The sequence below is a fragment of the Lipophrys pholis genome (assembly GCF_963383615.2).
Source record: "Lipophrys pholis genome assembly, chromosome: 11".
Taxonomy (NCBI): Eukaryota; Metazoa; Chordata; class Actinopteri; order Blenniiformes; family Blenniidae; genus Lipophrys; species Lipophrys pholis.
Window position 1 is genome coordinate 11,916,726 of NC_137631.1, and position 25,700 is coordinate 11,942,425.

At 42.8% G+C, this 25,700-nt stretch overlaps 1 protein-coding gene across 2 annotated transcripts in view; it reads left to right on the plus strand.

Annotated features, from left to right (window-relative positions):
* mon2 (MON2 homolog, regulator of endosome-to-Golgi trafficking) overlaps positions 1 to 25,122 on the plus strand; it is a 37,675-nt gene extending 12,553 nt beyond the window's left edge. Inside the window, exons 4-35 of one of the 2 annotated variants that reach the window (XM_080475090.1) lie at positions 711 to 842; positions 1,282 to 1,411; positions 1,626 to 1,723; positions 2,021 to 2,146; positions 2,275 to 2,469; positions 2,891 to 3,015; positions 3,681 to 3,820; positions 3,973 to 4,126; positions 4,463 to 4,653; positions 4,944 to 5,025; positions 5,428 to 5,609; positions 6,585 to 6,697; positions 8,592 to 8,696; positions 8,962 to 9,042; positions 9,137 to 9,210; positions 9,536 to 9,626; positions 9,772 to 9,873; positions 11,505 to 11,615; positions 13,523 to 13,698; positions 13,804 to 13,966; positions 14,389 to 14,682; positions 14,888 to 15,086; positions 15,981 to 16,624; positions 17,489 to 17,632; positions 19,929 to 19,946; positions 20,505 to 20,633; positions 22,291 to 22,481; positions 22,558 to 22,618; positions 22,716 to 22,839; positions 22,975 to 23,182; positions 23,867 to 23,949; positions 24,391 to 25,117. In XM_080475090.1, the coding sequence (XP_080331216.1) occupies positions 711 to 842; positions 1,282 to 1,411; positions 1,626 to 1,723; positions 2,021 to 2,146; positions 2,275 to 2,469; positions 2,891 to 3,015; positions 3,681 to 3,820; positions 3,973 to 4,126; positions 4,463 to 4,653; positions 4,944 to 5,025; positions 5,428 to 5,609; positions 6,585 to 6,697; positions 8,592 to 8,696; positions 8,962 to 9,042; positions 9,137 to 9,210; positions 9,536 to 9,626; positions 9,772 to 9,873; positions 11,505 to 11,615; positions 13,523 to 13,698; positions 13,804 to 13,966; positions 14,389 to 14,682; positions 14,888 to 15,086; positions 15,981 to 16,624; positions 17,489 to 17,632; positions 19,929 to 19,946; positions 20,505 to 20,633; positions 22,291 to 22,481; positions 22,558 to 22,618; positions 22,716 to 22,839; positions 22,975 to 23,182; positions 23,867 to 23,949; positions 24,391 to 24,554 (4,830 nt within the window). In that variant the 3' untranslated portion in view covers positions 24,555 to 25,117. Of the gene's footprint in view, positions 1 to 710; positions 843 to 1,281; positions 1,412 to 1,625; positions 1,724 to 2,020; positions 2,147 to 2,274; positions 2,470 to 2,890; positions 3,016 to 3,680; positions 3,821 to 3,972; positions 4,127 to 4,462; positions 4,654 to 4,943; positions 5,026 to 5,427; positions 5,610 to 6,584; positions 6,698 to 8,591; positions 8,697 to 8,961; positions 9,043 to 9,136; positions 9,211 to 9,535; positions 9,627 to 9,771; positions 9,874 to 11,504; positions 11,616 to 13,522; positions 13,699 to 13,803; positions 13,967 to 14,388; positions 14,683 to 14,887; positions 15,087 to 15,980; positions 16,625 to 17,488; positions 17,633 to 19,928; positions 19,947 to 20,504; positions 20,634 to 22,290; positions 22,482 to 22,557; positions 22,619 to 22,715; positions 22,840 to 22,974; positions 23,183 to 23,866; positions 23,950 to 24,390 lie in introns of both variants that reach the window. The other variant, XM_080475091.1, reaches the window with a different exon arrangement.
* Positions 25,123 to 25,700: the final 578 nt, after the last annotated feature.

Consider the following 25,700-nt stretch of genomic DNA (forward strand, 5'->3'; position numbering starts at 1 on the left):
GTAACGGGACAGAAGACACGGCGAGTTGCGTTGCTATGAAGGCGTCGGGTGGAGCTGAACACCCCCGCAACAAAGACTGTCACTGTGTTGAGGCGTCAGCCTCGGCTTCAAAAAACACTTGTGCTCTTCAAAGTGAAACACATGAGGAAGCAAGTTGTCGCTCTCGAGTGATTTTGTGACACTGAGGAACAAAGTGAATAATAACGTAAACCCCAAATGACAAATTGTCAAATAAAATGTGTAAATAGATGCTTGCAGGACCTTTTTATTGAATATAAAAGTTTGCGTCAAAAAAATGTCATGTTTCTTATTTGTTTAGAAGTTAAATGTTTACCTGTGCCTCCAGCCTGTCCTGGATCGCAGTGGCTCAGAGGAGATGTGTGCAGAGTAGTTTCTATTTCGAACAAAGGACATGCGGTGTCACTTAGTGTCAGCATCCACAGTAGCTGGAAGCAAGACTTGGTGCTATTGAACTCTACGATGGTGTGACCTCCAAGCAGGCTCCGCCAGCTGCTCCCAAGAGTCTTTGTGCACATCCACGATTTTAGGGCGCCGACCTCAGGTTGAGTTCTCACTTCTGTCGATGCAGACTCTGACTGAGATGTATTATAATCACACTTTCATTTTTTATTTATTTTTTTAATGACTCAGGCGTTTCAAGAAACATCTGTAATTTGACTTGAACCTTTGTTTTTGTGTGTGTGCAACAGGCCGCAGCGGGAAACATCATCAACATGCTGTGGCAGTTGATGGAAAATGGTTTGGAGGAGCTGAAACTTCTACAGACGGTCCTCGTCCTGTTAACCACCAACACAGTTGTGCACGATGAAGTTCTTTCTAAGGTAAAGTGCCAACACACTGGTATATCACCCAAAGTGTTTCTCCATATAGCTCATTTTATTTCCACTCCAGTGTAGTGAGACCTTCGGTGTGTATGTGAACTCGCGCCCATTTGGAGATTCATAGAACTCGCCTTTTATCCTCACAAGCACATCTATTATACACCTTGAGCAGTGTCATTATAATATGCCTCAATATCAATAGTCTGCCGCCCTTTCTCCAGGGCGAACACAATAACTTGAAACCAATTTATATGAAGTGGCACTTTTAGTTAAATAATACAACAAATGATTGCGCTTAATGGTAAAGTATTTGTGGGCTATCTTCTGTAGCAGGCTGAAAGCACAAAACATTATTTTGTCATGAAATTGAACCGCATGTTCACCCTGCTCAAATATAAATGTAAATCATGTTTTTTTTTTTATCGAAATCTTCCTGCAGGCCATCGTCTTGTGTTTCCGTCTCCACTTCACCAAGGACAACATCACCAACAACACAGCAGCCGCCACCGTCAGGCAGGTCGTCACTGTGGTGTTTGAGAGGATGGTGGCGGAGGACGAGCGTTTTAAAGGTAGTAGGACAATAATGAATTGTGGACAGTAATATGACCCCCCCACAATGTGAAATGTTTATTCGAATACACAATAATTACAGACGAAATCACAAGTTCAGCATTTTAAAATCCAGTTAAATTCTTAGCGATCAGAATTATTAATTAGAACATGAAGGCTGTTATACACTGACTTAGGTAAATTCCTAAAATATATTGTGTATTTATCTTTAAGGCATAATGGAGCAGCAGCCTCCTGTCCAGGGAAACACCAACCGGCGGTCTGTAAGCACCCTGAGACCCAGTGCCAAGGACGCATACATGCTGTTCCAGGTAGGTCCACCAGGGGGCAGTAACCCTCCACACAGTGTTGTCAAAGTGTCATTGGCTTGGATAAAACCTTAGAGTTTTAAACACTGTTCACAGTGTTATGAAAAAGACTAAAAAAAATAAACCTATCGTAAGGAAATATTGGCTTTGTCTTGGAATTAAGTTTGCAACGAAGCTCCCGGATGGTTTCTTGTCTCTCGTTGTGATGATGCGTATCTTCCTAACAGAGCTGAGTGTATGCACTGTTTCAACTTCTGTAATGTGTGAAGTACACAACTCTTCATTGTTCTCTTTCTGCAGGACTTGTGCCAGCTGGTGAACGCTGATGCTCCCTACTGGCTGGTGGGGATGACTGAGATGACCCGGACATTTGGCCTTGAGCTGCTGGAGTCGGTTCTTAATGATTTCCCTGGCGTATTCCTTCAGGTGCACATGCTCTAATAAAGTTATAGACGCCTTTTAAAGTGGTGGCAGAGCCCCTTCAATTGTATTGTATCTTGTGTTGCTATGCTTCACCTAATCCCAGTGTCATCTGCCCTGTTTTTCCTACCCAGCACCAAGAGTTTAGTTTTCTCCTCAAAGAAAGAGTGTGTCCCCTCGTCATCAAGCTCTTCTCCCCCAACATCAAGTTCAGGCAGGGCAGCAGCAGCGCCGCCTCGCCAGCCCCCGTGGAGAAACCTTACTTTCCCATCTGCATGAGGCTGCTGCGTGTGGTCTCAGTCCTTATCAAACACTTCTACAGCTTACTGGTGAGGAGCTGATCTGCAGTGATGGTCGACTGACCAAAAACCTGTTGGCTGACGGATGATTTATGTCCAGGGGACTTTTTCAAGCACAGAGCTGATGTTTTTAATTGATCTGCTGTGATTAGCATTGGATTAGGATGGTAGTGGTTTGTCTTAGTTCTGCACCAGGCGCTTTCATGAGCTTAGCTTCATTCAAGCAGTTCAGCTTTGCAGCTGTTTTCATGTCATAAATTTCTATTAGTTGTTGGAGATGAAAATTTGTCCGTGTCCATCAAGAAAATGGCTCAAATTCTGTGAGCCGTAGAGCAGCCTCTGAAAAGCCAGGAGGAATACAGGGATTTAGAGTGACAGTCTGACTTTGTTTGGCCTGCTGAATGTTTTTTTCTTTCCTCCCCAGCTTGATATGCATGTGTTTGTTTTGCAGGTGACTGAGTGTGAGATCTTCTTGTCATTGCTGGTGAAGTTTCTGGATGGTGAGAAGCCACAGTGGCTCAGAGCAGTAGCAGTGGAATCCGTCCACAGGCTGTGTGTGCAGCCTCATTTATTACGGTAAGCTATATCAACCTCAGAGAACGTCCACACTTAATTAGAGGAGTCTCAGGTCTTTAAAATTATATTTTGACTGTCTCTGTTAAATATCGAGTCATATTTTACAGCAGCACAGAGAAAAACTCCAGAAGTGATCCTTATAATAGTAGTCAATTGTTATCAGCTCACATGTGGAAAAAACCACAGAGGCACATCCCTCTGTGTCACACACTCCATCACCACTCAGACAAAAGAGCTCATTTTGATTTTAACCATCTCATCATTCATTAAACAACATGTCCATAAGCTACAATACAGTGAAATTATATACATATATATGTTGCACTTTGTTTTGTCAAAGGCTGCCTTGTTCACAGGCGCCACACTTTTTGATGGTTGTGATCTAGTGTGAAAAGCTTGCACACTTTATTATATTACAATATATTTTTGCATGTTTGCCCATGTTTGTTTGTTTGTTTGTTTTTTACATCGGGATATTTGCAGATTTACATTCCAATATTTTAGTCTCAAAATAATTTCAAGCTCGACTCCGGCCTGCTAACCAGTTGGGCCGCCCCGCGCGTGTTGGTTTGTTTTTTCCTCAATGTATGTTTGCCCATGGGCAGTGGAAAGTTTTCGTTAGATTTGAATTTGTCAGAAAGTTAAATGTTGATTTTCTTTTCCAGTTCGTTCTGTCAGTCCTACGACATGAAGCAACACTCCACTAAAGTGTTCCGAGACATCGTCAACGCTCTGGGCTCCTTTATCCAGTCCCTCTTTATCGTACCCAATGCGGGTAACACGGCTGCCGTCAGTGCACCTGTTGGTGAGTCACCTAAAAGACGGCTCACGTTCATAACTAACGAAACACCTGGTTGATGTAGGATTATCAGCAATGGATCCACATAAGGTTGAAAGCTTTATTCATCTGTCCGTGCATTCTTCTTCAGTCTCATCTCTCTCTGCTTGCTTGTCCAGGTGGGTCAGGTTCAGGGACACAGGGCACAGCACAAGGCGGCCCAGGTGCAGGAGGAGTCAGCGGGACCCTGACCACACAGGCTGCATTTGAATACCGTGGTACCTGGATCCCCCTTATGACTGTCAGTGTTCAGGGCAGCGCCAAAGCAACCTAGTAAGTACCCTACAGGCCCCTGGAAGTTCAGCCTTATGGAGCATGCCAGGAGTTATTGAGCAACAGATCACAATGGCAAAAATCTAAAGGGATTTTGTCTGTAAGTCTGTAGCGTTTTACATCTAAGTAGGGTCAGAAACCTACACATTAGCTAAAAGCCTTTCTGTAAAAAAGGTGTCTCGTCTAAATCACCCGCTTTGCTGTACAATTTGCTTTCTTGCTGATAGTTTTGGATGCAACATGGCAGTCAGCATCAAATAAGTTGTATCTGAAAAGAAGCACCTTGTGCAGCATGCAACATTTCACCACCTGTCCTCTGGTCCTTTTCCTCCCCAGTTTGGAGATGCTGGACAAGGTTGAGCCCCCCTCCATCCCAGAGGGCTATGCTATGTCTGTGGCCTTCAGCGCACTGCTGGACCTGGTGAGGGGCATCACGTCAATGATTGAACGAGAGCTGGCTTTGGAGGAGGAGGCAGCTGCTCAGTTCAGGGAGGCTCACCCTGACCAGGAGTGGAAGCCACAAGCTGGTAAGGAAAGTCAAGAAGAACCTGTCCTGAGAATAACTATTGTTTAGAGCATAACTGATTTATAATAAGAAGAAGTGCTGCAGCCTCTTTATTGGAGAGGCGTTGATTTGTAAATACTGTTCACATACAGTTTACAGTCTGTGTGCTTCACTGCTTCATTGCCAAGTTTATTGCGGTTCCAAGTCTTAGTACATCTACAATCCAATTACTATGGTGTAAAAATACATTTTTATTCAAAAGGAATAGAAATATTTCTCAAATAAATCCAGTAATAGTTTATTTTGTCTCAGGAGCTCACCTGGTATGGGAGGAGATGGTCAGTGCCTGCTGGTGCGGCCTGCTGGCTGCTCTGTCTCTGCTGCTGGATGCCAGGTAAATATCTTTCCACTGCAGAAAAGGTTATTTTGCAGGAAAGTATCACAGTGCAAAATGACACACCACAGAAAAATAACTCAAATCTGTACAGTACGGGCAGAGAAGTTGGAAACATGCACATTGTGGCTTTAGCGCCTCTCTTAAGTAGTTTGTAACCAGTTAACCTGCACCACAAGCTGCAGCTCTTATGGGCGTGTGGGTGGAATGCGTTTGGTGACTATGTTGTACACTTCAGGTGATGTTTGTGATCTTGTTTTCCCTCCTGTGTTGAATTAAAATGTATTACGTGATTTCTACAGGTCTCAATGCCATTCCTTAGGATATCAATCAATCTTGTGCAAATTGGCAGACAGCACTTTGCTCTTCTTTCTTTCATTTCCTCAATGTCTGTGTCCACAGCACTGATGAGACCGCCACAGAGAATATCCTGAAGGCGGAGCTGACCATGGCTTCGCTGTGCGGTCGCTTGGGACTGGTGACACCACGTGATGCCTTCATCACAGCAATCTGCAAGGCCTCCTTGCCGCCACACTACGCCCTTACAGTTCTGAGCAGCAACGCTGCAAACCTCTCCAGTAAAGGTACAGCTGTGCAGCTGACAAATTCCACTTCAGGTTTCATCCAGGTTATATTCACATATACTTCATGTTGATCTCTATCATTCAGTGTCACCCACTCCTCAGTCATGTACGTATTTCCATTTTGATCATCACAGTTTGATTATATAGAGCAGATAATATGTAAAAGCAAGCAAATGTGCATTAGATATATAACCACATAGTTCAGATCCAACAATTTGATTTATCCCCTGTGGCAGTGGTTCCCATCCTAGTTTCCTTGAATCCCCTCCCCACAGATTGCTTCTACGAAATGCCTTGGCCGCCCTCTCCCATCTCTGATATGCTAAATAATACAAGTGAAGCCAGATGCTTATTGGACCCATCCACTATTACTAACATACAAAAGCAAAATTCTTCTTCACACACTTTCTGAAGGAGCAATAGAGAGAAACTTAACACAAGCTCTTGAACTATATGAAATCTTAGGTGAACATATACTCTTGCATGCAGGGTTACAACACTGATAATAAATGATACCTGGATGATAATGTAGATTTGAAAGTCGCCCTCTACCATCCTTAAGATAGCCTCTGGTCATGAGTGCTCATGTTATATTCATGAGCATTGCTAATCTCCCATACGGCTCCATGTTCCCGACGTGTAAACTGCTGCCTGTCCCTGTTGCGTTACTCCTTTTGCATTAATCTAAGATTTTGTACGGCGGCTCCTAATTAAGAACACCAAGGAGAATGTGTCTGGGGAAGGTAGAAACACACACACACACCTCTCAAATGAGACACTCAGACATTCACTATTTGCATATTTGCTTGTAGAGATGAAGCGAGCAAATTTGAGCCTCGATTCACGATAGCTGTTTGCCGGAGAGTTAATTAGGAAAGATTTTCTTTGTCGTAATCTTGTTCAAAAACCCGCTTGTGTGAATGAATGAATGCATGCAAGCCTGGGCATGTGCTCACATATGTGTGCTCTCCACAGCCTACTCCATCCAGGGCCAAAGCGTGCAGATCATCAGCCCCTCCAGTGAATCTCACCAGCAGGTGGTTGCCGTGGGACAGCCGCTCAGCGCTCAGCCCCAGGGCACCGTGGTGGTAAGGACACACACGCTTTAGACCGGGCAATAATCTCAGTTGACTTTCAATATTGTTGTTTATGGATCGTTGTTTCGTGAACATAATCGTGCAAACCTTTTCATGACAGAAAAATACTGGAGACAAACGTTCTCCTGATATGAGGCAATGGCTGCGAAAAAAAATCCAAAAAGCTGAAGATAAGCAGCCTCTAAAAGGAAGCTTGAGTAACGACTATTAATACTATTGTTACCAGATGTTGAGATTCATATACAATAAAAAGCACAACTCTTAAATGCTATTTGCAAGAAAGCAAGCAACTTTATTTATAAACCACTTTAAAAACACCACAATTGACCAAAGTGCTCTACAAAAAATAAGATGTACGAATGTACAGTTTCCATGGTTGCATAAAATAGATAAAAGATACAGACAATACAAATAAAACCAGCTCAGTTCAAACAAATGAAAAAGGATAGAAACATGGGAATATAAAAGGCATTAAAAAATAAGTAAAACAGCGGAGAATAAAAAAATCAGCAGCTCACATGTTGTCGAAGGCCGAAGAGAAAAGCTGGGTTTTAAGAACAGCTTTTTAAAACGGACAGGGAAAAGGCCTGTGATGGACTGAGGGAAGTCGTTCCAGAGCTTCGGGGTAACGACAGCAAGGCGCGGTCCCCTCTCACCTTATATACATTCTGAAATGGTCGTAACAGTTATGTTTGGTCTAACTGTTCTATTCTTGGCTGAGCAGGTTAACACGTAATAATGTCGCATTAACACACAAGATTATTGCTCATCATCCTGTTTTTTTTTTGGTCTTTTTTTTAAATGCCTGTTGCTCATTGGCTCCGACACAAATCATGAAACACAGGAGGGCATCGTGCTGCCTTTCAACCACTAACAGCATAACATATTTCCATTATTAGAACATTTCTAGAATATGGATGAACGTCATGATTTTGGCCTGTTGTTTTGCGATGAAAGATTTTAGAAATCATTAATGCTGTGGCCCTTGCAAATATATTTTTCTCTTCTTTGATCCTTCTCTTTATAAGTTCAGATTTCTCTGAATTATTTGAACTGCTACTGTGTGAAAGGAGTGCTGCAGCTGCTGCTTTTCTTTGTGTGTTTTTTTTAATTATAGTGCCTTCAGAATTGAAATGCATAATGCACTACATATGGATTCTTTATGGAATTTTGATTGTAACAATAATAAATTAATTGCATAAATTCAGTGATTGATTGTAATTTAATATTTTAATCATTGTCCAGGACTGTTTATTATATATATTTTATCTCAACACACACTATCCATTCACTTCATTTGTGGTTTTAGAATCCTTATTTGCTTTCACTTGACAAACGTTAAAATGAAAAAATATGTTGGGGGGGGGAAAGGCATTTCCCTGACCCACAGAATGATTCTGCTGCCTAAAAGGGCAATTCACAAAAAAATTTCTCGACTGTAGTTATTCATTGATATGACATTATTCTGTTAAATAAAAAAAACAACCTGTAAAGTAAGTTATTAAATAAAATGTATTTATTATTATGAATGTTATACACAACACCACTAATACCCCCCCACATCAAAAAGACACTTTCCCCCTCATGGAAGTATTGGGTAACGGATAGTGATTATTAATATAAGTATGTCGGACAGAATTGTGCATTTAAATGTCCTTTGAGGGCAAAAGCTTTTCACAACGCGCACACAAGCTGTGACCTGGACCTGGACCTGGAATGATTATAGAGTAATCAGCCTTTTTCCCCATTGTAATGGTATTGTTCACACTGATTTGAAGTGTGCGCTTTCTCTTTTACTCTTTTTGATTTTTTCCGGAAGAAATGTTGAGCCAAATGGCTGATGCTTTTGAATGTACTGTAATCTGAGTGCGTGTTCCTGTTTCAGCTGACTGCCAAGAACATCCAGTGTATGCGCACCCTGTTGAACCTGGCCCACTGCCACGGGGCCGTGCTGGGCACCTCCTGGCAGCTGGTCTTGGCTACACTCCAGGTACTACAGCCACCGAGTGTCACACATTCACTTAAAGCGACACACTCGCAATAAATGGAACAATTTACCTGCAACATACATTCATTTCACATTCATTAGGTGTGAAATTTGAAAGCATTCAAATACGTCTTTTTTTTATAGTATCAAAAAATATCTCATCACTATACATTCCAAGAGTTTGTCACCTAGTTTGCATTCAGTTTTTCCTCTTCTATTTTTTTGTTTCTTTTTCTAAATTCCCTCTTCCGCTCACCTTCTCTTCCAGCACTTAGTGTGGATCCTGGGGCTCAAGCCGAGTGTGGGCGGCGCCCTCAAGCCTGGCCGTGCAGTGGAGGGACCCAGTACGGTCAGTTTTTGTTTTGTTCCCTTATGTAACTTTTTTTTTTGTGTGTGTGTATCTCTACTTTAACTTGCTCTGTTTGCATTTTGTACCTGAACAGGTGCTGACCACAGCAGTGATGACAGACCTGCCCGTCATCTCCAACATCCTGTCCAGACTCTTCGAGAGTTCTCAGTAAGGATCAGTGCTTCCTTTTTGATCATTACAAAAAAAAAAAAAACAACACACACATCTTGAGGGAATTGGCATGAAAAGTAGCATAAGTCCATAGTTACACATGTTCAATGGTGCCCGGCTGTTGTTGGAACTGTTTGAGTGTCTTTGAAGTTTTCAACGTGTTTTATTTTGACCATGTAAAGCACTTTGTACAACATCACACAGTGTATGGAAAGGGTTCTTTAAATGAAATTGCATGGGATTTTCTGTTTTAGATGTGAATGATGAGGATTTCCAACTATTAAATCTACAATATGTGTATTTCTATTTTTGTGTTATTCAGATACTTGGATGATGTTTCCTTGCATCACCTGATCAATGCCCTCTGTTCTCTCTCATTGGAGGCAATGGAAATGGCTTATGGAAACAACAAGGTAAATGCGTTCTCTCTTATCAGTCATTTTAAAGATATTTTTTTCACTGTGACTCAATTAGGATGTTAGAAAACCTTGAACTTACACGTGGAAACAACATGTCAGTCACTCATCTTCAGTTTTTGTGTCGTGGTCTTTTGTTTAGGAACCGTCTCTGTTTGCGGTTGCTAAGTTGCTGGAAACTGGCCTGGTCAACATGGATCGTATCGAGATCTTGTGGAGACCCCTCACTGGTCATTTGCTGGAGGTAATTTCTATTAACCCCTAAATCCACTTGTTGTGCTCGCACCTGATTTAAACACAATAACAGGTGTGTAGGTATTTTTGAATTTTTTTTGTTAGTCTGTGAGCAGTTGTAAAGTGACAAAATAGTTAATGCACACATGATCAGTCTGGTTGTAAAAAATACTTTTTTGATAATTGGTGAACTGGTGAATTGTTTACTTTTTCCTCCACAAGTGAATAGTAATAATTAGATTTTCAAGACGAGCTTACTGGGTTACTCACAATACAACTGAAGTGTTTTATTTCAGTCATTTAGACTGTCCAGCATGAAGTCCACACAAACACAGAACGCAGAAACAGGTGCAGGAATTCATGGAGAATGATTGGTGGTTTTATATTTTCTGCCCTCCCGCCCAGCTCAGCAGACTCGGAAAGCACACAACTACTGTACAGGGGGAAACTGAAAAAAAACATCAATTTTAGGCAAATATGCATGCAGTGAGGAAGACTGTCTTTCAGTCCACATACAACATGGAGATTCCAATCTTACTGCAGCACCTGTTGGTGTTGAAACATTTTTTATGGCGTAGAATTTCCCTTCAATGTTGCATACTTTGTTCTTTAACGTTACATGAACCACTGCATGTGTAGCAGCTCATTATACTATAGATGTGTCGGAAACAGATCAGGTGTAGTCAAATCAAATGTTCAAGACAACAGAGTCCAGATTCAGAAGAAGCTCTGGGCTTTACTGATGGATTTGGATTTATGTTTTCACATCATTCCAGGAAGATCTTTTTTATTAAATTTTTTTTGTATTTGGAAACGTGTGTTTAAAGGTTTCCTTCACATTCTCTTTATTTATCTCCCTCTCTGTTTTGCTTTCCTGTTTGTTTTGCAGAAGGTAAGCTCATGTTCCCTCCTCCCTCATCTCCATCTATTTGCTCTGATCTGTTCTGTCTCCTTCTCAGTCTGACATCAATGTGTCGGAGTTGAGGGGATTCTGTGTCAGAATGTGTCCGCAGTATATTTGCTCTGCTATCAGTGTTTGATCCCCCGTTATTGTGCGCCCTCGTTCAATGTGAAAGCTTGATTTATCACAGAAGCAGAATCTAAAGCTGCAGGTATAAACGTCCGCTTTTGGTAAACAGCTGAATGTCTTTGTGAGCTTGTTCAAAATCGGCGCTTTCATGTCTTCAAGAAAATGTGGCGATGCCTTCACCTGTATCATTTGCATTGTAATCATTGTTATCAAGAGTTGCATTGCTTTAATTGAATGTTAAAGGATACACATTGGTCATCTGGGTTCAGAGGCAGCACAGCCACAGGATCCAGTTCGGTTTGTATCAGCAGCTTTTTGCAATGGTCTTTTTTTAAGTGTAAATGAGACAGAGATGAACAAAGATGACTGATTTGGATCAGAAGTTGGCTAAAATATAAAAAAAATTCTGCCTGGCCTGGCCTCTCCATGTGTATCCATACATCTGTGATTAGTGTCTTTCTTTTGCGCACTCTTAAGTTAATCTTGCCCACTTGTTTCAAGCGACACGCACAATGACCACTCCTGGATAACTTTGTTCAGGGAACCTTTTGTGCTTTGTCAATGTGCGCGTGTGTGTCTGCATTTGTGTACATGTGCAATGTGTCCTGCAGGTCTGCCAACACCCGAACTCCAGGATGAGGGAGTGGGGGGCTGAGGCGCTGACGGCACTGATCAAAGCCGGGCTTGCTTATAAGCATGACCCTCCGTTGGCTCAAAACCAGGTAGGTAAAAGTACAAAAAAAACAAAACTGATTTAAGTTATGAAGTGGTGTGTTGGGCAGTGATGATCTACAGCAGATATCTGCAACCTTTATAACCAAAAGAGCCATTTTCATGATTATCCACCAAATATAATTTGTCTGGAGCCATAAAACATGGTGCGTATCAGAAAGAAAAACAAAAACTGAATTTGCATTAATGAAGTGTCATAGTTTTAATCATATGCCATAGAATTTTTAGCGTGTTTGGCCATTTTTAAAGATATTTTGTCATGGATTTTCCCGCTTTAGCTATTTTTGTTATTTTAGCTTGTTTAGCCGCTTTCGCGATTTAGCCGTTTATAGCCGTGCGTTTCCTAATAGTTAGAGCAGTTTTATCTCTACAATACAATTTTCCCCATTTTTTCCTTTGTTTCCTTTTTTGTTTTTTGTTTTTTTTCTTGAAAAAAAAAGCGACACTAGCAACCTGTATAATTAACTTTTTTGAGTTGTTTTGTCTGTTTTTAGCAATTCCAGCTATTCTGACTGTTTCATCTAATTCACCCTATTTAGCTGTTTGCAGGTTGGAAATTAGACCATTTTTGAAAATCAGTGTGGACTGCAAATAAAATGAGTCAAAGTGAGACATGTGACGAGTCACATGAGACTCAGAGCTGCAGGTTGCAGACCCCTGGTCTAGAGGTTAAGAAGTGTGACTGGGCAGTCACCTGTTGCTCTCCGAATCGCCAAGAAGGAATTCTGAATATTTCACAGTGTACAATATACGCTTCAGAAAGATAACTTTAAAATTAAAACTGAAAAAAGTAGGTGAAACACCTTCGCTGTCGCAAGTTTTGTGTCATGATTCATATTATAACAATCTTGTTTAAGGTAAGCGGTATATTTTTCCAGTTGTGAGGGTGAAATATATTTAATTGCAGACGGATTCGAGGAAACTGCTCACAGTCAGCTGAGATTGGCTCCAGCGCTGTGCAACCTCAAGTCGGATGAAGCCGTTTAAAAGATGAATGGACAGACGGACGAAGCAATTCTAAAGCTTTGACTTACATTTCAGTGGAAACAAGTCGAATTTGGTATTACTTAATGCACGTTAGATAAAAATAAATTTTTATTTCATTGCACTTAATATGTCTTTGGGCTCACCTGAGACCTGGACATAACCATTATTTTTTATTAATAATAATCTTCACACATTTTTTTATCGATGAGCGGTTCAGATTTTCTTTGAGTAATACTGCATTAAGTTGGGTGTAGGTATTGCTGACATTTGAGAAATCCCTTCCTCCATGACACTCAAAGTCATGAGATACGCGTCTCCCAAACATGAAAAACAAAAATGTCACAGCCACTTTTCCTTGTCACTCATAAACACGGAGCCTGTGACCTTCACCTTAACAGCAGAGATAAAGAGAATTGCACTGAGCTTATCTGAAATAGGTTCGCGGCTGCGTGAATGTAATGGCGCTGCACGGAGCTTTAAGAGTGATATCTGTGTGACAGAAATGCACAATCTTTCTTTGAGGCCCTTCCAGCTGTGCGGGAAAGCTTTCAACACTGGACGCAGCTGTGTTAAAATACTGTAATTCACGGTGACTCACCAGCTCAAACATGTTGCAAAATAGCAGTTTGAAAAGAAAAAAAAAAACCTTTTACAGTTTTATCCAAAGTCGCTTGAGTAGTCTTGAATGAACTAGAAAAAAATCGGTTTTCATTTGTCTTCAGGCTGTTGGCATAAGTTAGCAACATCAGTTTGACACAAATGAGCTTCAAATGCATCAACTGCATTTATATTGAGCTCTACAAATTTCAGCTCCATTATAAACTGTGTACACTACACTCTACTCCAATTAAGATTTAATAGAACTGTCATTTAACAAGTGAATCACTCAATCCCTCTTCTAATCCCCAAGCGGCTGCAGCTTCTGTTGCTGAACCCCCTGAAGGAGTTGTCCAACGTGCTGCATGCAGACATTCGACAGAAACAGCTGGAGAGCGTCCTGCAGATCCTGCAGAGCCAGGGAGACTGCCTGGGGCCGGGCTGGCCTCTCGTGCTGGGTGTCATTGGAGCCATCCGCAATGATCAAGGGTGAGAATTAAAAGATTGCAAACGTCTATCTTTGTATTAATTTTTTGGAGAGAGCAATCCCGTAATCCATTCCCGCTCCTGCCATGTGTCTTGCTCGGCTTTCAGTGAGTCATTGATCCGAACCGCCTTCCAGTGCCTGCAGTTGGTGGTGACGGACTTCCTGCCCACCATGCCTTGCACGTGCCTCCAGATCGTAGTGGATGTTGCCGGCAGCTTCGGTCTGCAGAACCAGGAGCTTAACATCAGCCTCACCTCCATCGGGTTACTGGTGAGATATGCGGTCTCTGTTTCAGACACAAAAGCGGCTGTCCTGCAAGCGGTGACGGTTCTGAATGGGAATAATGAAGCCAAGCTTTTAAGAGGCTACCAGTGAAGTGCTTACCTTCAAGTTGTAAATTAGCAAGTCTGAATGGGTGTCATTTTAAGGGAGAATCCTTTTTAGCATTATTTTTTTAACACTTTCAAACTGCACTTAACTGCTTTCCGTAGATACTTTGTGCTGTATGTAGGCAATGCAAAGTCTAATATTGATCTGTGGTTTCACTGGATTATTTCTATTGGAGCGTGGCAGGTCCTGAGAGATTACTTTATGGTAATAGATAGCAAAACCGCCAGAAGCTTCTTGGCAGCGTTTCTCTTCGATTTCTGCCCCTACTTCATTTATTTCTTTCTTTTTTATTTTACCCACAGTGGAATATTTCAGACTACTTCTTCCAAAGGGGGGAAGCCATCACCCAGGAGCTGGGGAGAGAGGAAGAAGCTCTCCAGAAGCAGGCTCGGGAAAACGGGGAGACCCTCAACAGGCCGTTCCACCCCGCCCCTCCCTTCGACTGCCTGTGGCTGTGTCTTTACGCCAAGCTGGGCGAGCTGTGTGTCGACCCTCGGCCTGCTGTGCGTAAAAGCGCCGGGCAGACGCTGTTCTCCACCATTGCTGCCCACGGCACCCTGCTGCAGCAGCCAACGTGGCACATTGTGGTCTGGAAGGTAGCTTGCTCATGTTTGTCAATTCTCATTTGACTAACTCACACTGCAGGAAGCAGTCACCCACAGAACCTTTTAGAAAACGTGACTGAAATAAAGAAAATGGTCATAATCCTGTCTTAAACACTCCTGCAGAAAAAAGGGCTATCAAAATAAAAATGGATTGACCAATGTGATGAAATGAAATTGATCCCTTTGTCACATCTAGGTTCTATTTCAACTGCTGGACTGTGTGAGGACGTCGTCAACCACAGCAGACAAGGAGAAGATCGAGTCGGGTGGTGGGAACATCCTCATTCACCACTCGCGTGATACGGCTGAGAAACAGTGGGCAGAGACGTGGGTGCTGACGCTCGCAGGCGTGGCTCGCATCTTCAACACCAGGCGATATCTCCTCCAGCAACTCGGTGAGCCCGTTTAAAGCTTCCTGATCAGCACCTGGGCAAAGAACTCTATAAATTTCCTTGTATCTCTCGTCAAACTAAGTTATGCATCAAATACATGACGGTAACCTCAAAAGTCTTTTCATTATGAGACAAAGGAAAAGCATCCTGTTACTGTAAGGTCGACTCCTTGGTAACTTTAAAAATAATTGGAAATGGTCTTTTACTCCTGTAATGCGATGTGCCAATTCAACAGTGTTGATAGTGTCTCTCTCTCTCCCACACACACACACACACACAATCATGAATGTTAACAGCTGCCTGGCAAGGTGCTCACACACCATTTGAGGCGACTCGGGATTGAGTGTCTTTGACACGTTGACACATGGTCAGGGACAGATGGACTATTGAAGCGCCTTTAATAACTGAGCCACATAAAGTGAAATAATCCAGAAGCATAACAGGTTTAGTGGTCTACTTTGAGTCATTAGGGTAAGTTATCCCACTGTGGATACAAATATCATTCCACGGAGATATGAATTCTCGAACTTGATCTCCTCTTTAACTCCTTTCCACCATGCTCCTTTCAAGATGGCTGCTCTCACTACATACAACCTAGAAATTACATAGCTGTTTCTGGCTGGTTAATGCCACTACGCAAGCCTGAAAGGATGAGTGTATGTGAGTAAGAATGTCTCATAATCATTCAGACAAAATGTAGAAACGGGTAACAGTGCTTCAGTGCCGATGCACCTGCAGATTTTGCCACAGTTGTGGTTACATGGCCTCTTTGAACTGCTGTTTGTTGCCTTGTGTCGGCATGAAACGGGACATGTAAAATAGCTAATTGCCTCACTTACTTCCGCCTGACGCGTGCCGCTAATTGCGCTCATCTCTCATTTTGTCTCGTCTCTGCAGGTGATTTCTTTGAGGCTTGGGAGGTGCTGCTCAACCACATTCAGTCTGCTGCGCTTAGCAAAAACAATGAGGTCTCCCTGGCTGCTCTCAAGAGCTTCCAAGAAATTTTGCAGATCGTTACACCTGTTAAAGACTCGGATAAAGCAGGCGATGCATTTGCCGCCATGGGCGTCCCCCCAGTTCTCATAGACCCCCTCTCAGCCTCGGGTCCCGGCAGACCCCTGGTGCGTTCGGATTCACTCGTGGAGCGGCTGACACGGTACAATGGCGCCGAGATGCAGGCTCCCCCGCCGGGAGAGGAGTCGGCCTTAGAGGACTCGGCTTTGTGGTGGTCTGCGTGGAACACGTGGTATCGAACGGGAACAGACAGCACGAGGCCGCCTAGTGGCCCAACAGAGAAGTTTTCCTTCATCCCCAGCCAGCCCTTCCTCACAGCGCTGATCCAGATTTTCCCAGCGCTGTACCAGCACGTCAAAGCCAACTTTAGTATGGAGGATCTGAAAAAGCTCGGGGTCATCCTTCATGGGGCCGTGTCTGTGCCTATCAGCAGTGACGCCTCGCCCTTCATCCTCCCCTCCTACACCGAGGCGGTCCTCACCAGCCTCCAGGAGGCTGTGCTCACCGCTCTGGATGTTTTGCAGAAGGTGGGAAAAGTGGAAAATAATGGCACAATACATGCCTTCAAAGTATTATGTCTGTCTAGTTATGCAGTATATAGAACTTCACGGAGATATCGGGTAAAGTGTTGAATTTGACGATTACATATCTGGCCATTTCTTAGATGAAAGATGAGTCATAGTGACATTATCTTTGATCGTCAGTAAAAATGTGTGATCTTATGTCGAAAAGTGTGAAAGGTTCTTGGTGCAGTCGTGCAACCACAGACAGGTTATTTTCTAAATGTCCCAATTTTCACAACCTCAGCCTGAATCGCCACACAGTGTGACCACAGCTGTTGAGCTACAACTGCTGACAACCAATAGATGAGAATTAACGCACTCCTGAGGAGGTCAAAACCTGGACCACATCCTCCATCTGTTTCCATATCGAGTTTTTACCTTGCACTTAAACGCCACGAGAGCAACCTCTCCATTCTCTGTTAACTTTAGACAACATAGATGACAAACAGGGTAACGCTGACAGTCGTACCTTACTGTCGTTTATGAAACTTATGAAATCCATGTTGCACAGATAATAATCCTATAGGACTGCTGAAGTCTGTATTAGACTTTCGAAGTGAAAAATCGGTCCTGCGGGCAGGTTTGCATTATTCCTCTCGCTATTTACTTATTTAGCCTTAAAAGATTCTGTAGGAATTTCTCCCTTAATTCCCCCATATTGCTCTATAAGCCAAGCCACACAGTCTGTAATTGTTTCTCACTGTTATTTCCTACCATTTTCAGTCAACTCAGCCCAGGAAGGAGTGTGTCAGTGTGCTAAATTATGCAATATGCAGTCCCATGGTGGATGTCAGCAGTGTTTGTTCCTCCCTTCCCTCCCCGCTGCAGGCCATCTGTGTGGGCCCCGAGAACCTGCAGGTCATGTACCCGGCCATCTTTGAACAGCTGCTACTTTTTGTGGAGTTCTCCTGCAAGCCTCCCCAGTACGGCCGGATGGAAACCAAACACGTGGCTAATGCCAAATACAACCAGGTAAAAAGACAAGACTGGCAGTTTTACCTGCTTGTGTTTTTTTTTTGTTTGTTTGTTTTGTATGTTTTTGGATTGGAGTGTTAGATGGCGTACGCGGTTACTCATCGTCCCGCTCTCCTCAGCCATTCTCAACAAAATCATACCTGTTCTTTGATGATCATGAAGCATGCCCCCGCCGCTGGGCTCCACAGTGGAGCGCTTGCGCAGCCCCTATCATTGCACTTCAGGAGATTGACAGATTCCTAAGGACCTGCATCAGTAGCCCCGAGCCGCTTCTCTCTCAGATTTCCCTCCCTCATGATTCATTTCCCTGGCAGCATACCAGAGGAAGCTTTCAGCCCTTTTCAGCTCTGTCACACTTCATATTCCTTATAAAAGTGTAGATTTCAGGAGCAAGATTATGTGATGTGTAAAAGCAAGACAATTTTGGACTTAAGTTTAAAAAACTTTCTTCTAAAATGTTTTCTCTTGGCTGATGGCAGAAAACATAAACCATAAAATTTACTTTTTCATCTGATTTGCTGATTTCAGAATCAGTGTTTTGCCATGGATTGGTCCCTGTGTTCATTTGGCACAGTGTGCCATTTGCAATGAGATGCTAATTTATTGTGTTTTTGGAAGGTCATTCATAGTGTCAAGGAAAGGACTTTTAGCACTGAACATACTCGGGCAGCTGAAGCGTTGCGAAGGTGCATTTGGAGGGGGGGTGAACCCAGATTATGTCGGGATTACTTTGACCCTCCCCACTGCTAAAAGCAGGTCCCACTGTTTGGCAGTACTGTTCAACACAACATCTCAGACAAAGATTTTTGATGGTATAATTCAGGAGAATCCAAAAAGAATTTGAGTGATGGACAGTGATGTGATGCAGAGGAGTCAGCAAAGAGTTTCAGTTTCTCAGAGGGGGGGCTCACCTATGATGCTGTCACCATAGCAACTTAAGATCTCAGTTCATGCATTATGTATTGATATTTGTGTGTGTATGTGTGTTAAATCATCCATTGTTTTACTCCGTTGATGAGACGGTGATTCCTCTAAGGATTGTTTTATCTACCTCAGTTTAGACCAGGGTTCTGCAACATGTGGCTCTTTGGCACTTTTGTATTGGCTCCCTGAACCTTAAACAAAAGTAGACCTCAATAAACATTTTATCTTATTTTCTTGTTTTTATGAAAATGAATTTTAACTCTTGGCTAAAAAAGCACAACTAGCGATTGTGCCACTAAAACAGCTACTGGAGAGAGAAAAATACAACCCTAAACTGACGAGGAAATCTAAAAGGAAAAAGCTTTAAAATGGGGAGTAAATACAGGAAACTTAAAAAAAAAAAAAAAAAGTTTTAAACAGCCAAAGTGTCAACATTTGTCTAAAAAACTGCTGAAAAAGAAGGTTGAAACATCTAAAATCAAATACAAAAACAGCTGAAAATGTACTGAAATATTTGCCATCCTGGCTTGTAATTGAAACCTCTTAAATGCAACATAAGACAGTTTATGTTCATACGTCAAAACTGTGGGCTGAGTTGAGCTTTATTTTAAAGGTTAAATGTGTTTTGTGGCTCCAGTTAAATTTGATTTGGTTGAAAGTGACAAAAACAGCTTTTTAAAAAGATTGCGGACACCTGGTCTACACTGGCAGGCAATTTCCTAGCCACATCTTGTAATATTCTACTTGAATACTGTCATAAAGACTGTATAGATAAGGAGAGACGCACAGCTTGACGAGAGTGAGCCTGCCAGTCTGCCATGAGGGCAAAGACAATATAGTGCCACTTGTGAAATCCTTGCCTCTGCAGGAGAATTACGAAATCCATTTATAGAAAACCAGCCGACATTTCCAGGTCTTTTGTAGACACGCACACAACAAATAAATTACCCAAATGAAAAGTGGCACGCATAATGTATGCACCATTACACTAATATTACTCAATACTCATTCAAATGTGATGTAGCTACTGTAATGGCCCCATATGGTCCTGCACGCTGTATCAGTGCTGCATATGGGACACAGACTCGGCTTCCTTTTTGACATCTGTTGATGTGCAGCAGATGTTATGGCTGGTCGATACCGCCTTTTGGCTTTCATCCACTTTTGTCTACTTTCGTTTGCCGTCCTCAGTGCTGCTGGGACGAAGAGGGTTTTTTAGAAAAAAAAAAGAAAAAAAAGTCGGTCCCCTTTATTAAATCTCATTTAGCCAGCGAGCTGCATCAGATTCAATACGTCTTTATAACAACAGTTTAATTGCAATCTTCTCTCATTCTGTTTCTGGGAATTACTCGCTGGATAACCATTTTAGATCCAGCTGTTTGCACCGGTGAGTCTTGTTATCTCTTTCAGCCCCCCCCCTCCCCCCCCCCCTTTTCTCTCTCTATAATTGTGCTAAGCTGTGCTGAATGGTGATGACCTACCCTCTGCGGTAGATGACATGTCACACCGCATGGTCGGCTCTCACGTCTCATCTCCGTCTCTCTCACCCCCCCCCCCCCCCCTTCTCTGCCTGCCACTAACCGGTGGTTATGCCTCTGTATGCACAATCCCCGTGGAGTTCATTTTTCAGTTGATTGTGTGCGTTTGGTGACGTTCATCTTTTCTTAAAGACACACTTTATATCATCAGCGTCATTTGTTATTGCTGGCAACATCTCAGCTTCGGTGCTCGCAAAGATCAAACAAACCCTAAATCAGACTATTTGACACTTTCATTTCCAGAAGCGGTACTTACACATATATGCGGATAACGCTGGACCCTCGTATAAAGTGTGCCTTTCAAATCTGCTTTCAATGTTGACCTGCCAAAAGATAGGATCGCTGATCTGACATATTCTGCATCTGTCCATTTTTTAAACAAATTTTTTTTTCTCCCCCCCCCGCAGGCCGAATGGGTTGCCTTAAACTACGTGCCCTTTGCTGAGCGTTCCTTGGAGGTGGTGGTGGACCTGTATCATAAAACGGCGTGCCACAAAGCTGTCATCAATGAGAAAGTTCTACAGAACATCATTAAGGTACCTGCACGCGGTGCTGCTCATGTTTGGGGCAGATCTACCCTGAGGGGGGCGCCAGAAAACTTTAGTGCGACGCCATGGCACAGCATGTTTTTCCTCTTTAATTGTTTTAATAAATGTTACAAATAAAATAAGTGTGTGTGTAAAGTTGAGGAGGCTGTGGGGCCAGGCCGCGGGAGGGGGCGGAGTTCATAGGAGTTTGTTTTCTCATCGCGTAATTATTGGCGCTTTGGAAAACAGAAACCTGAATCAGCCACAGAGCAGAAGGGAAAAATCTAGTTTGTTCTTCAGTTTTCATGAAAGTAGAACCTGAAGAGAGATCCTCCGACATTTTGCATCGAAACATGAGGCGTCTCTTAGTTTTACCCTACAGGTGATGTGTTGCTCCAGTAGCACATTAAATTATTCATTTGTTTTCATTTTTAATCAGTTGTTTTCTTATTTCTTTTAGAACCAGCCAATAAAGTAAAGGTACAATTTGAAAAAGGACTTTTTATTGGCCACCCAGTGAACTCCCATCGAACACCGTGCACTCATAAAATGTGATAGGATGGCGAAAAGAAAAATTAAATCAGTGATTTAAAGATTTAATTAATGCAAAAATAACGTGCTGCTTTTAAAAAGGCTGCAGCATTTGTGCCTCACACTTGAATTTCAGCCAGAGATATTTAATTCTTTTGGCTCACGAAGGCAGCTCTGCAGCATGCACTCTCCTCTCCAGAGGGGCGGCGGTCAATATCGATGTATTTAGAATGAATGGAGGTGAAACGACTTGCTCTTATTGACCACCTTAAGAATAACGCTGCAGCTTCTGTCAGCCCGTTTAACCTTTTGCAGCTTTTTCAGTCCCGGTTGTAGTTTTCCGGTCACTCTAATCTCACCTGTCTCACCGCAGTGGGAAGCTTTTTGTCGATTGTCGGCTGTGGATCAAAACACACATGAACATGAACATGAAAACCGCGCGCCAGTGTTTGCTTGGATGTTTTTCCATGTCGGCTTCATGAGGTGATGATATGTCAGTGTTTTGTTTGCCGCGTTCGGCGTTGGTCCAAAGAAAATCTCCGCTGCATCTGATGAGCTCGTACGGATGAGGTCAGGAGGCCCTCATAGTTGTGAAAATGAAGCGAGCGGGACATCAAAAGAAAACAAAGCAAGTCCCCTTGGTATCATTGCTTACGTCCACCAGCCTCAGAGTTCACTTCGATTCCTCGACATTGATGTTAAGTCGCTCATCTTATACGCAGTTAATAGAAAGTGTCATTTGATCCTAATTTGTCCTTTTCAACACTCAGAGCGTGCGCCATTTTGTTCCAGTTAAGACACCTGCATTTAGCGGAGTGTGTTTATGGGAAATCCAGAAGTTGAACAGAGTTCATTTGCCAAGAGAATATTAAAAAGGTTCCCTGTGGACAGATCCACTTCTTGTCTCCACCCTATTTTACTTTAAGGGAACTGAAATGTTATTTGTAAAATCTCAACCTTGGGGAAGCCAGCTGTTCAAGCATTTATTATTATTATTTATTTTTATTTTTTTTGGGGGGGGGGGGCGGGGGATTAAGTCAGGTGAAGCTTGAATCCACCAGTGAAAGCTTTGTTGTTGACTCAACGAAAGGTTTTCCGATTTCTTCATTGCGACTCATTGTGCTTCCGGCTGCAGACTCTAAGGATGCCTCTGGGTTTGAAGTACGCCTGTCCGTCAGAGAGCACCTGGAAGCTGGCCGTCTCCTCCCTGCTCAAGGTGCTGTCCATCGGGCTGCCGGTGGCGCGCCAGCACGCCTCGTCCGGGAAGTTTGACACTATGTGGCCAGAGCTGGCCAACGCCTTCGAAGACTTCCTTTTCACCAAAAGGTGCTTTAACCTCCCAGATTAGATGTTGACGTTGCAGACGTCTTGAGTGCCGAGCTCACGGTTGTTGTTCTTGCAGCATTCCCCCAGACAACCTGTCTATCCAGGAGTTTCAGAAGAATGAAGCCATTGATGTTGAGGTATTTTTATTTTTTTTAACCAGCCAATAAATTCAGTATTCAAGAGTCTGGATGATGACGCACTGTTCCATATTTCCATTGTCTTTTTTAACTGCAGGTGGTCCAGTTGATCAGCACAGAGATTTTACCGTTTGCTAATTTTATCCCCAAAGACTTTGTTGGCCAGATCATGGCAATGCTCAATAAAGGTTCAATTCACTCACAGTCGCCCTCGTTCACAGGTAACATTGGAAATGATTGGATTTCAGTGAGATGTTGGCTTCGGTCTCCTCTCACTTTCAATCTTTTTATTCGGTGAATATCTGCAAACTGAAGAGTGTTTTTTTTTTTTTGTCGTTGCCGTCTTGGTTCGACAGAAGCGGAGATCGACGTGCGGATGAGGGAAGAGTTCTCCAAGGTGTGTTTTGAAACCTTGCTGCAGTTTTCCTTCAGCAACAAAGTCTCGACCCCCCAGGAGGGCTACATCTCGCGCATGGCGCTCTCCGTGCTCCTCAAGAGGTCCCAGGACGTTCTCCGGCGCTACGTCGACGACGAGAGGCTAAGCGGTCGCTGCCCGCTGCCACGGTACGGCTCCCGGATGTGTCGCTCCCGCGCCGGTTAAAAAACACAAAACAGGATAGCCGATTGTTTCTTTGTGAGAGCCACACCAGTTTGTACTGCCCGACTCCACTTTCACACACGTTGACTGTGACACTCGAATCTCCCTTGAAGTTTCAAACAGAAAGTGCTGAAGCCATTCATGTCACAAGTTAGTTTTGTTGTTTTTGACGTATACTGACGAATCTCACGATTTGAATATCAGTTAAAGATGAATGGTTTTCTTAGTTATTGATACACTCGCAACAAATAATCTAAAATGTTTAGACTCATGTGAAATTCCAATGGTGGCCGCTGGTTATTTAACAAGAGCAAAGATATTTGATCGGAAATTGACCATTTAGAGTCGGTGTTTGATTTTCGTGACATTGAGGCAAAATTTTACAGAAGACAACTCAGGATTGAAATCAATCAGCTTGTGTAATGGAGGAAATTGATATGGGACTTTAATTGCTTGAATTTATATTGTCTTCTAATCTTATGACATGATCCTGTGTGATGAACATTTTCTTTTTTTACCATTTTAGATTTTTCTTTATCAAACTTTGATCTATAGCAGAGGATCTAAATAATAGTTGTTGACACTCTCACTTTCCTTCTCTGGTCTTTCATACGTTTCTTTCCCTTTCTTTTTTTCTTCTCCCTCTTCAGGCAACAAGTGACGGAGATCATCTTTGTCCTGAAAGCCATCAGCACGTTGATGGATTCACTTAAAAAGACGCAGCCAGAAAACGGTGAGCATCAAACCGCGTCAGTAATTAAGTAAATCTAGCAACGACAAAGAGACATTCTGGGTAATAAAAGAAAGATGCCAGCATATCTGTCATCTTTTAATTTGGGATAAATGTGTCAGTGTACTTCTGGGACCATATTTCTGATGAGTTCCATCTCGGATCTGGGGACGACTGTTTACGTTTGCAGCAAGGTCAATTACAAGAACTGATGTGTTTTTGGAGGTGCAATAGATTGCAGTGAGTCATTGTGAAATTACATTTTTGAAGTGCCCTTCAACATGTTTGCATTGTATCGACCTTTATTCAGAGCCAAAACTCATTTTCGTACGCCCGTGGGAATTTTATCTTGCAAATTATTTCTTTGATTGCCCTCTAACACAATTCCCATTCTCTCGCTCCCGCCCTCCCTCGTCCTGCTTTTGTTTGGCCTGCCGCCTGCAGTGGATGGCAACACGTGGGCTCAGGTGATCGCCCTGTACCCCACGCTGGTCGAGTGCATCACGTGCTCCTCGTCGGAGGTGAGCTCGGCGCTGAAGGAGGCCCTGGGGCCCTTTAAAGACTTTATGCAGCCCCCCATCTCCAAAGTCCAAAACGGAGAGTCCTGACCGGGATCGCTTCTGTGCTCCTTGTTTTTATAATGAAGAAATGTCGAATGTGTCTTCTCCACCCGAGCGCCTCACTAGCGCACGGACACGAACTCCACACGAGCCCCGACCACGGTGACATGAAGCAAAGTGCAGAGAACTGAGACCGCCTCGGACCAACGTCGACGACCCCGACCTTCGTACGCGCCATCGTATGCTACTCACACGAGCCGACAGCACATTAAGCCCCTCCTCCATCCTCATACAGACTACTGTGCCTGTGAACTACGGAAATTTAGATAAATTGCAGTGTTGCCTCCAGGTTTAGTTTGTTTCACTGGACTGAAGGGGCTGCGTTGTTTGTGGTTGATGATGTACTTAACAAGAAAAAAAGAAGCAAAAAAAGACAACTGGGGCTTTATTGATCTTAAGAGTGAACATATTGACTTTTGCAACATTTTCAACAGTGAGGATTTTATGCAAGAAACAAATCTTACTGTAACATTCCATGTCATCTTTAGCCAGCCATCTGAGAAGGGATGTACGTGTCTGTATGAAAATAAATGGGACAATTCTACAATCAGCTCTGTGCGGCATGTGTGCTGTTTTACTTTTACTGCAGGGATGTGAAATGGCTGAGCACTTGTGCAACAAGGATATGTTGCTTTTATAGACTAATTCCACAAAATGAGTACATTTTTTGATTTAATTCTGTAAACCCACATTATTTACATCAGAAATATGGTTCAGAATCATTCCCTTTTAATGAGAAGCTTTGAACCAATATATAAATTTTGGGGGAATTGGATTGTGAGCCACTCAGAGTTCTGTCTGTGTGACCTGGTGACTCCTGAGTGTCCATCATTACAACACACTTCTATTCAGTCTGTGCCGACCTTATTGTGCTCGCTGACACCCCGCTGGGTTTCCTTCAGATGGGGAGTGGGGTTTTTTTTCTGACAGTACATGAAACACGCTACATGTCGCAGGTTGTTATTACCTTTAATTAAAAAAATTATAATTAAAAAGGCCATTACAGCACAAGGTGGCTATGTTGAATAGATTTCCCAAAGCATATCGAGTATGTTTTTTCTTTTTTAAGGCAAACGGCTGAGGCTGCTGATCTCAATTTATAACTAAGTACTCCAGTCATTGTGACAAGCAACA